This window comes from Medicago sativa, chromosome 3 (assembly GCF_051527215.1).
Source record: "Medicago sativa cultivar Bolivia chromosome 3, Bolivia_mono, whole genome shotgun sequence".
Lineage (NCBI taxonomy): Eukaryota > Viridiplantae > Streptophyta > Magnoliopsida > Fabales > Fabaceae > Medicago > Medicago sativa.
In genome coordinates, this window is record NC_140751.1 from 25,943,991 (window position 1) to 25,956,484 (window position 12,494).

The 12,494-nt window shown below is 32.7% G+C and overlaps 1 protein-coding gene across 1 annotated transcript; it reads right to left on the minus strand.

The window, feature by feature from the left end:
• Positions 1 to 1,049: 1,049 nt before the first annotated feature.
• Positions 1,050 to 3,158, minus strand: LOC146936712 (aspartic proteinase Asp1-like). The gene is made up of 8 exons (XM_085751376.1): positions 2,939 to 3,158; positions 2,722 to 2,848; positions 2,409 to 2,620; positions 2,083 to 2,319; positions 1,826 to 1,982; positions 1,538 to 1,727; positions 1,371 to 1,439; positions 1,050 to 1,291 (listed from the first exon to the last, which is right to left on the minus strand). Exons 1-8 carry the CDS (start codon positions 3,109 to 3,111, stop codon positions 1,203 to 1,205), a joined length of 1,254 nt encoding a protein of 417 aa, XP_085607502.1. The 5' UTR covers positions 3,112 to 3,158; the 3' UTR covers positions 1,050 to 1,202.
• Positions 3,159 to 12,494: the final 9,336 nt, after the last annotated feature.

Consider the following 12,494-nt stretch of genomic DNA (forward strand, 5'->3'; position numbering starts at 1 on the left):
TATTTTGGTTAAGTGGTCTATTGGCTAGACTACACATCTTAAATTTTATTTCTTTCACTTTTGACAAGAGAGAAGTGAAGAATTATTGACAGTATGTACTTATAAGACATCGTGTATGACGAATTCATTTTAAAAGGAAATAAATGAACTGAAACGAAAACATAACCTGACATATTGACTTTTCAATTTATGGTCGTAGACTACTGAAACTATTGTCTCATTCCATTATCACATGAGTTAGGAAGAGTTATTTTTTGGCAAGTTGATTATTAGAATATTGAAAATGAAGAAATAATTCAACAATCAAATAACCTAATCTCTTTTCCTACAAAAATACCAAATACTACGTAATCTCAAATACAACTGAACGTAAAATTATGTGAAAAATCATCTAGCCTTCAGCATGGCAAGGTTTTAAAAAAGGGAATTTATTTATTTTGTTACAAAAAGATAGAGTTATAAATATGATGATTTTCCTTCAAAAAAACATACAAAAAAGTCCTTACGGCATTTCCGAAAAAAACCCTTTGAGAATATGATTATTATTTTTTTTTGACTATTTTTGTTTTGAACAAAACAAAAATCAAATCAAATATATTAATCCAAAAAGAAGATCAGAAGCAATTATACGGCTCACTATGTCCATCTCACTAAATACTACCTAATCTCTTTTCCTAAAAAAAATACCACCTAATCTCAAACAAAACTGAATATATAATTATGTGAAAAATCATCTAGCTCACAACATGGCAAGTCTAAAGTTTTAAAGAAAACAAAAAAATAGAATTATAGTTTTTTTTTTTTTACAAAAAGATAGAATTATAAAAAGATGATTTTGTTGCTTAAAAAAATATGATTAATAGGGATGACAATGCGGTCATCCCTTACTTAAGCCCAGACATCTTAAATTTATTACGAAAGAGTAAATATTCGCCTGCAAATGCCAACAATATAAGTTTTATAGAAAACATATTAAAAATACACTCAACACAAGTGGCGAGTGGATTATTAGAATAGACAAAATGATAAAATAACTCAACAATCAAATATTTATTGAAATTCAATTATCATTATCACATAGTATAATGTTAATTCTTTTGGGGAGGAATGCAATTTATTTAAGGCTAGTACATATAGAAGATGTGTATTTATTTTATTCAATCTTGTCATCACCCATATCCTCTCTCTTAAGCCCCAATTGATTAGAGAAGTTTACAATAGTTGTCAGGGGCCCATCCAATCAGCTTTCTCTCGTTGTCAAAAACCATTACCTTATTGTGCATAGCGATAGCTGTTGACACCAAAACAAAATGTTATTACAATCAAAGTAATAACCATTACAGATAAAAAGAGAAAAATTTATTTACTACCTCCTATCACATTAGTACCACCAAAGCCTTCTACATTGCTATCTTCGATCACCAAGCATATATTTCCTTCTCTCTGAAAATTAAGGATATATATTTAGCTAGCATGTTAGTGCATAATTACTTAATTAGAGGATCATAAAATCAAAGGTAGCTTAATAAAAAGGTACTCGCCGCGAGGGTTATATAATGTTCAACTAGTAGTTGAAACTGCACATTGGTTGAGATCTTCAATTTTATAGGTTTCAAATACCTTTTGCTCACTTGGTCTATAGACTGAAATATCTTACCCGTCCAACAAATTAGACCGTCTTTCTTAGTTTGTGTAAACTTTTCTATCGAATTCAATTCTTTGTTTATCTGAAATATTAATTAATTTTTGATCAACCACTATGCTATGAACTGAAAACGTAATAGTAAATAAATAAGACGACAAAATTTCTATGATTTTTGCTCACAAGATCGAGAAGAAGTTTATAGTCTTTAGAATTGAGGTATGAAAAGGTGGTTCCACAATCAAACATAAGGTTAAGACCCGTAATACGAGTATGTATTCCATTGTAAAGCAGATCCGCTTGTCCTGCAAAATAGCGTCCTTCCTCAATCTTTTTCTTTCTACATAAACAAACAAACAAATAAATTAAATTAATTAAGGTTGTGTATAGTATATATATGTATGAGTGGCAAACATCTATATATTAAATCATTTACTAACTTTAAGGGACTTAGCATAGGTGTATAACTAATCCGTGGAGTAGAGCTGGGAATATCTCCAAAGAATAAGTACCCTCCTCCTCCTTTTTTCCCACTAATGCAATGACCTACCACATTTTTAATCAAGCCTTGAGATTTAAGCTGGGACAATATGCTCTCCTTACCATACCCAAGCCCAAGGATCCCTTCTGGCATCACTCCTTTTTTACGAGTAGCCTTCTTCAAATAATTTGTACACCTGTCATATTAATTATTTGAACACATAAACATATATAAATTAATATTATCAAATCAAAATCAAAATAGTTAAGTTAATTCAAAACTCACCCGAATGCCAGCTCAGTGGGCCGTAAAGTGCCATCAGAGCTTGAAATACTGTCTTTTACTAGGAAACCCTTAGTTTCAAGAGAGTCTACATATCCTACTTGATACTCACATGGCGATGAGTCATCACGCTTTCGTTTATCCTGGACTGCAAGACACAGGGGATTCCTACTTTCCACAAAGTTATTGTGGGGTTTATAAAGTTTATTCATAGGCTGCAAAATTAACAAACAAAGATCAGCAGCATATATATATAGTACTAATTAATTATTAGAATATAATAATTATGTCAAACATATATATGATTAATTATTACCAGAGTGCAACCTTCACATTTTTCATCATAATCACACTGAACCCAAATGAGATCACTACCCGTGTCAATATCAAGGTTAAAGGACTGTACGGGATTGTTGCCAATTTTGAAGGACACCTTGTAATCCCTGCAATGCATGCATCATAATAAGTTGATATATATAATAAGTTTTTGAATGAAAGTTGAGGAAGAAATATAAGTGGCATTGATGGCCTACCAACGTAACTCTTCTTTAATCGGAAAAACAGTAGAAGAAACGAGATTATGAAATGATAAATCTGTGGAATTGGCATCCAAGGATGATAAGGAATGTGATGGGGAAATTATAGAAATAAGTAGCACAAGGAGGAGTGTAGCTAGTGGAATTCCCTTGTTGATTTTCATATCCATCTTCACAATGTTTTTAGAAATCAAATGAAATATGAATGCAATGCTCTTGTAATGTGGTAAACACAAGAGGATGTCTTATGCTTTTATAGAGACCGAAATAATACTCAAGGAAAAAAGTTCATACGAAATTAATTCATAATATTTTTAACTTCTTTTAACAACTACCGTTGGTCCCCTTTTTAAACTACGGCCATCTAAAGAATTTTTATACATATTAAAAATGATTTAGATAATAATTTTATAAAATGTTTTTTATTTAAAAAAACATAAATTTATTGAGAGTAATGTATATATATACTTTTAATTTTAATAAAAATTAAATTAAAAAAATGAGTATTTCTTAATAATACAAAATGACAATCCATTCGATATAAAAAGATTATCAGATCAAAAAATTTAAATACCTATGTTGCGGTTTGAATGACTTCTAAAAAAATATCCGATTCAATTTTTATGTAATTTAGTTTGGATCTATTGTTTGATATCAAAATAACAATTTTTAAAAAGATCTATTAAAATTAATATCATAAAGACACGCTAAAATCATATGTTTGTTGTAAAATATAATCTATAATATACTAAAAATTGACAATTAAAATGAAACGACTCGATTATAATTGAAATGTATGAAATAGTAAAAATATACATTAAATTTATCTAATAAATATTATTGAAAAATTAAAATCCAGCAAATAGTAGATTAATATAGTAAAATTTATTTATGCAGTTTGGTTTGAATGTAATCACCCTATAATTTGCAATGCAGTGAAATAATGATTAAATTTCAGGTGAGAGTTACGCTCACATTAATCAATTGACACATAAAATATGATTATTTTTGTTTTGTAAAAAAAAATTATTATCCTTGTTGAAGGAATCCATAGGGATTTTTTTTTTAATCGATGCATTTTTTTAAGAGGTTCTATGCATTAATTAACAGTGTGAATTTTTACATATACATCTAATTAATCTAATTAAATAATATAAAATAGAGATTTTAAAGAGAAATTTTTAGAGCTTGCAAAAAGTGTCATCAACAAACAATTTAATTGGATTATTTTTATAGTACAATCGAAAATTCAACATGTACCAAAAAGACTATAGTGTTGATATTCTTGGATAGATAGTGTTGATATAGATATTAAATTCATATATAAATGTGAACCGCGTTACTAAAAATATATATGCTTAATTCCCTTCCTTTTCACAATATCCAACTTGAGAAGATGCTTACTGGGTGAAGAAGAAAGTCCATTTTTAGAAGTACATAAAACAAAGAATTTCATAACATTCTCATATGTGATGTAGCAAAGACGATGCATGATAGTTATGCCTGGTTATAAAGAGAAACTATACCATAAAAAGCTACATGTCCATCTCATTAATTTAATACAAATAACCTGCAGTAAATACTACCTAATCACTTTTCCTAAAAGAAAAAATACTACCTAATCTCAAAAAAAAACTTAATGTATAATTATGTGAAAAATCATCTAGCTCACAGCTTGCAAGTTTAAAGTTTTTTTAAAAAAAATAGAGTTATAGTTTTTTTTTTTTTTTTTTTTTACAAAAAGATGATTTGTTCCTTAAAAAAAAATATGATTTGTAGGGATGACAATGCAGTCCTTCCTTACTTAAAATCCGTCACCTTAAATTTAAATTTATAACGAAAGATGAAATATTTGCCTATAAACTCTATACAAACCCTAGTTTTGTTGTTGCCTTTCTAAACCTTTGTTTCAGCCCCCTCTATCTCAAGGTTTACACTGATACAATGTCTATATTTATAGTAAAAAAATCCTCAATAAAACTGGAACAAATCGGCCTGAAAATACGTTTCTGTTTTATTTTCTGCTGTCAAAATCGGCCACCGAATGCTCCAAATTGGCCACCGATTTTTGCCGAACCAACAGACGAAAAACCAGAGTGGAAAATCGGTCACCATGCTCTGAAAATCGGCCACCGATTTTCTGCTTCCAGAATTCCAATTTCTTCAATTTTGAGGCACTTTCACAACAATCTCCACCTTCACTCTAAATTAGTAATGATGCCAAACCATTAACCACCTTGCTGCTCTTTCTCTTGCTTCCCACTACACCAAGTAGCTCCACAAGTTTACACCATAACCTCTTCAACCATCGGAATGCCTTCCGCCCTTTTGAAGATCCTTGTGTCCAAACTACTCAAGGAATTTTAGGTAGTTCCACAAGTGCACACCTTAACCTCTTCAGCCATCAGAATGTCTTCCGCCTTCTCGAAGATCCTTGTATCAAACTACACTAGGAATTTCAGGTAGTTCTACAAGACTAACACAGGACATCTCCCGCTTCCTTGAAGATCTACTTGTGCCCAATCACCCTTGGCTTTTAGAGTAATCCACAAGTACACACCTTAACCCCTTCAACCCTCGAAATGTCTTCCGCCTTCTCGAAGGTCCTTGCAGTCCAACTACGCTAGGAATTTTAGGTAGTTCCACAAGCATTCACCATAACCTCTTCAACACAGGACATCTCCCGCTTCCTTGAAGGTCTCCTTGCATCCAATCACCCTTGGCATTTTTTTAGGTAATCCCGCAAGCCGTGCTATACATTCTTCAACCTCCGGAATGCCTTCCGTCTTCATGAAGAAATCCCTTGCTCACCATAGAGCATAGCACCCAAGGTCCTCCATAGTTGTACCATTACCAGTGTGTTCAACTCCACCTCAAGCTGAGCGTACTCTACCTCAACTAGCAAATGCGTACATCCCATTATGTCTTCAACCTTGAAAATCCACCGCAACAGGTAGATCATGAGTATTGTTGCCTCCGACTCTCCAGACTGATCATTAGTATTCTTACCACCGCCTCTTCAGGCTGATGTTGAGTGTTTAACGTCTCTCCAGACGACAACCACTCCACTAGGCATCACTCTCAAGGTGAGACACGTCACCTTCTTCTTCATCCTCCAAACAACACCACACCATCAGATCACCTGCATCCTCATAACCGTCAAAGACAATTTGTGCGGAGTTACCATTAATCTACGGACAATCCTTCATGAAGTGACCCATCTTGTGACAGTTAAAGCATTTTGTCTTTGACTTGTTACCACTCTTTCTCCGGTTACCTCTACCTCCACCATTCCCTCTTGAGACACTTAGGCCTTCACCGTTTCCATGAATTCTCAAGTCCTTGGACTTGGTCAACTCCTTGGTTCTTAAAGCCGCTTGAACTTCTTCCAAGGTAACAGTGCCTTCTTTGCCATAGAGCATGGTATCTTTGAACGATTCAAAAGATTTCGGTAGAGCACACAATAAGAGTATAACTTTATCTACATCCTCAAGTTGCACCTCAATATTCTCCAAGTCATCAAGGATTTTGTTGAACTCCGTAAGTTGCTCCATGATGGCCTTTGACTCAACCATCCTGAATGAGTAGAGTTGTTGCTTTAGGAATTGCCGATGAGCCAAAGACTTTGTCATATACAAAGATTCCAACATTGCCCACATCGATGCTGCAGTTGATTCCTTCGCTACTTCTCTCAAAATTTTATCCCCGAGGCACAAGACAATGTCACTCATGGCCTTGTCCACCATCTCGGTCTTCTCTGCTCGTGACATGGTGACCGTTAACGAACCTTCACCCTTCAAAGCTTTCTCACACTTCTACTGTATTAACACGCCTCCATCTTTACCTTCCATAACCCAAAATTGATATCTCCGGTAAACTTCTCAATATCCCACTCCAAACCCATGGTACTTGATTATCCTTTGACCCTTGCCCCACGGTGGGCGCCAATTGTTGTGAATTTGATGAAAACTCACACCAATAACAAACTTGATGTGTGGAACAAGGAATAATCAAGCAACCAAAACAAAGTGTATGGAAAAATTATAAACACAAGCCAAAAGTAGAAAACAGCGAGAAAGATAGGAAGAGAGAACACAAAAGAATTTGTTGACCCAGTTCGGTCCAAATTGACCTAGTCTGGGGGAGAGAGCAGTCCTCCGTTTCACTATAATGATTAGTAACTTTACAAAAGAGATATCAATGGGTTACAAGAATAAGTCTCCCGCCTAATTCTACCCAAAGTCCCAGTCTCTTCCCGTAACCAAGAGACTCAATCCTAATAGTGTTTCCCAAGGTGAATCCATGAGTTTATAATGGAGATTCAACACAGCTTTAATTCTCGAGCAGCATATCAAAGGGACTTTTTCTTTATTTCTTTTGATATATTTCATAATGGCATACATGAGATTTTATTTATTTTCTTTGTTACTTGATTATTAATGCGTAAATATACTATATGCCAGTTAAGTCATATGTTACTAACAATTGTATTTTTGCTGGCAACGTTTTTAATATTTAACTAGTTGTCAACCCGTGCTTCGCACGGGGTGGATTGCTTTTTCTCGGATAATTTTGTTTGCAAACACATATTTGTTAACGGTTAAAAGTGAACTGATTGTCAACATAGACATTACATGCTTATAAATATAAAAAGCCATGGTCCATAACATGCCAAATCCTAGATAGTTCTACCATAAACGAAACCAAAACAGAAATTATGCAACATAGATTCTAAAGTAGTTGTGTTTGATGGATTACAAAGTTAAATTTCCAAAACGTTTCCATCATCTTCAATTCCAAAAGTAACCACCTCCTTTCGTTGTTTACTGGCCGCGGATGTGTCTGACATACATCTTGGTTGGTGGATCTTCCAAATCAAAGATCAAACCCTCTTGTAAGTCGCAGTCTATGACGAAGTCAAACCATTCACCACCCAAAGATTTCTCGGCATTTCCCCTGCCAGCAGTTGTTACCTTGCAATTAAATGTCTTGTGTGTCTCGACATCCTCTAAAGTCATCCTTAGATGCTTTCTCTTCAAGACCCTTCTGGATATTTGATTAGGAAAATTTTGTATAAAATGAAATGTGGTATGTCATCGCTTTTCAATTATTATAAATTAGTAGATTAACCCTTTGCTAACTTGAACCAAACGACTGGAATGCATAAAAGACAGTGTTAGTTGACATTACAACAAACATTAGTTGTGAACATTAATTTCCTAATCAACATGCACTTCAGGCCCTGTAATTGGAGATATTAATAGACATACTTTTGTTCCAGTTTAAACCAACGCAACAAAAAGCTTTATGTTATGTACCTGCAAAGATTTCATTTTGGGGTGTTTGGTTTTATGATTTTGTGGTTTGGGCAAGATGTTTCAGAATTATGCATAAAATACAAACAAAAGCAACCTTGGTAATAGGGTTTTCAGCAAAGGCTAGGGATGTCAATGAATACCCATGGGTACGGATAATATGATACTTGTCCCCGCCCCGTTGGATAAATATGATACCCGTGCCCGCCCCGTATGCTCGTGGGTACCCACTATACGGGTACCCGTGGGTATTGAGGTATCCATGGGTACCCATGGAGTTTTGAATTTATTTATTTTTTGGTACAAATAATAACTTTTTTTAATTACCAAAAAACTTCAAATTTTAAACATCCATACATAATCCACTCAAAATTTCATAAATCATACATAATTCATAGAAAAATCATGATTCTTATATAACCAATATGTTTTATGATGTGAATGAAGTGGAAACGGTGAACTTAATAAGATGAATTAAAAAAATTTAAAATAAAAATAGGTTATTATTGAGGATTTTTAGGTGGGCAGTAAAATTTTCTTCAATAAGGTACCAACTTTAAGTGATAAGATATGATATATAAAGATATATTAGTAATTTACTTAATTTATTATCGGGTATGGGTACACGTGGGTATGGATACGATCATATCCGTGTCTGTGTCCATATAATAATGGGTAGTCAAATACCCATTTATTATACCCGTGGATACCCGTTTAGCTACCCACTCCATACCCGTGACGAATTTTATCCGCGGGTACCCGTTGGCATGGGTATTTTTGCCACCCCTAGCAAAGGCAGATATTAACTGCAATTTAGTACCACGTATATAAATCCTTTCACATGATCTACAGCAAAGGTAGATATTAACTGTAATTTAGTATCCAGTCCTTTCAGGTGAACAAACTTCTGAATCAAACAGATAGTTGAATGCCTCTCTACTTGATTTATATCATTTTGCCTTTCAGTTTCAACGTATATAAATCATTTCACATGATCTACAACAAAGGTAGATATTAACTGCAATTTAGTGTCGAGTCCTTTCATGTGAATTATACGCACTTTTAAAAAACTTGTTTTAAAGGAGAGATGTTCAAATTACGGAATATTACCATTCTTCCTAAATTTGAGAATGAAGGTCGCATAATCCAAATATTTGTGATGCATGGTCTAAGGCATGGGGTTCAGTAACGTATTTTGTAAAAAAATTGTTCCGAAGGAAAAATGAACAAATTAATGAATATTGCACAAAAATTATAAATCTTATCAAAATATTTATGAAAGCTTTATCAAAAGCAGGAAAACATCATAAATTACATATTAGTTAAAATTATAAAAGTGAGCGCTACTGTCATAGAGTTACCAAAAAGGGATTAACACCAATATTTACATGACACAAAATGAACGAAAGAAACACATTAAACTCTTTAGCGTCTTGTGTGGGAAATTGGTTATTAATAATTTGACCGTTAAAAAATAAAAAATCTCTTTGACATCAAAAAAGTAATATCAGCTGAGCAATATTCAGTCTCTTCAAATATGCTTAGTAATATTCAGTCTGGAAGATTACATTGAAAGGATAGATGGTAAAATGACGGATAATTGTGAATCATTGTAATATGTCAAGATATAAACTTTAAAAACCATGAACCATCAACTTACTTTTAAATAGTTAAAAATAAAAAATTGTAAAATAGTTAAAAGTTTTTAAAAATATAAAAATTGGAAAATAGTTAAAAAAAAATTGGTGAGGGTAGCACTCAACCAAGCAACACTAAAAAAATTATATGCATTAGCGTAACAAAAAAACAGACAGACGAACATAAAATATTACTCTAAACGTTAATGTGTGTATATATTCGCGAGGTTGAAGAAAGGAGATAAAAATATTTGGGATCATTAAATGACAACGTGAATAAAAATATTTGTGAGATTGTGATGATTAAACGATATTGAAATTAAATATATAAGTGATAAAAAGATAATAAAATTCCTTTGAAGAAAAGGTAATAAAATTAAATGGAATCTCCTTAAAAAATTAATGGAATGGTTAAAAAAAATAAAGTTAAACGATACCTTAAAAATGTAGAGAAGTTTGAAAAAAGTCGGGTCAAACGATACCTTAATATCCCACAACGGCGATGTAGAAGCAAATGAATTTGGGAGGAAAAATTGAAAACTAGTTAAAAATTGGAAAATAATTAAAAGTTATTAAAAATATAAAAATTAGAAAATAATTAAAAAAAATTGGTTAGGGGCAAAAATGGAAATTCACAGGCCAACCCTAAAAAAAACCTCCAATAATTGAATTACCAAAATGCCCCTCCTAGGGGCAAATTGGTAAATTCAATGGACATTTTCTTTTATATATAGTATATAGATAGAAGCAACTATCCTCAAAGTTGGGGTTTAGATATATTTACGCAAATAATTATTTAAGCAAGATATATAGATAATCAAATATATATTCTAGTTTCTTTTAATGACATACGCTAACTTGAATATTGATTTCTTATGAGTATCATTGATTTCTTTTGTTGCAGAAATCTTGAAATTTTGATTAGATACAATGGAAGAAGATAAAGAATAGTTCTGATTATTTTGACTTTGCAACTTAAGTATTATTAGAGATTGATCATTTGAAAAGTAATAGATTAAATGTTTTTCTGTACGATTTTGGTCTTCTTTTATGTATTATTGGTTAACGTGGTCTTTCACTTGAAGCCAGTTCCAAAGTTGAAAAGAAAAACTGAGAAGTTGATGTCATCAACAGAAAAGTAATTATCTAATTGATCCAATGACATTTCAAAGTTTGTGTAAGTAAAAAGGTTGACAATGTTTTGATGTGAAATATATTGGTGGTCATCTCTTGCAATTGTAGCTATTTCAAATTATGGCTTAGTTTTATATTGATGATGTACTTGTGTTACTTGACTCTGTTTTAAGTCTCTCTTTTCTTTTTCTTTTCTGCTCGTGTTGTGAAAACTAAGCTAATCCTATAGTTAATTACCATATTTTTGTTATAATAAAAATTAAATTAATACTTTGCTAGCATTGGCGACAAATAATGCTTTAACTATTTTATGAAATTGCAAGTTGAAACTCCATTTTGTTCCTTTGGTTAATGGAGGATGTTTTGACCAAAATGTTGGTTCGGCAAAAATTGGTGGCCGATTTGGAGCATTTGGTGGCCGATTTTGACAGCAGAAAATAAAACAAAAACGTATTTTCGGGCCTAGATTTGTTCCAGTTTTATTAAGGATTCTTTTACTATAAATATAGACATGGTATCAGTGTAAACCTTGAGATAGAGGGGGGCTGAAACAAGGGTTTAGAAAGGCAACAACAAAACTAGGGTTTGTATAGAGTTTGTCTCTTGGGAACAAACACTAGGGTTTGAGGGCTTCAAGTTTCTGCTTTTCCATAAACTCTACAGAATGGCTACAAATCGTTCACATTGAGAAGCATGAAGAATATTTAACAACAAAAAAATAACATATTCTATGTTGTAATGTTCCTGAAGTACACTGTCAATTACTTTCCCCAAGTACACTGTCAATTACTTCCCACAAATTTGATGTTTGCCAAACTTGTTCAACTCTTAGGCATTCCAATAACACGTGAATGTTGTCCTCGTAACTCTCTTTGCAAAAAACACATTCTATGGGAAAGTTCATGCCTCTACTACTTAGGCAATCTCATGCAGGGAAGCAACTTCTGCACACATATCACACCAAATTATATACCTTTGGAGATATTATTAATCATAATGTGAGCTAGTGAATATACCATTCGCCATCTGTGTCAAGTCAAAATGTATTGAAAGGGTTAAACTTCAAACGTATTGGTGGTTGAAAGCAAACTTCACCAGGTTCGCTTTTGACTATCCCTTTTGGAGACAAAACCCTTTATGTTGTTTACAGACTGACATGTAATGTCTGTTTTTTACTTTCTGTTGTTTACAGACTGTCGTGTAATGTCTGTTTTTTGCTTTATGGCTGCTTTTAGCCTTTATGTAATGTAATTAACACTTTTCAGCTCCCTTCGGCACACCTTGTGCTTGAGGGACTGATTGTTTCTTTAATATATTTCGTTTAGTTTCTTCAAAAAGAAAAAAAAAAACTCTTGACCGTCAAAATGAAATAAATATATACCCTTCAAAATTTCACACGATAAAATGAATTAAATAATAGCGTTGAATTCTTCAAATCACAAACCATGTGACCACCCAATAATATCT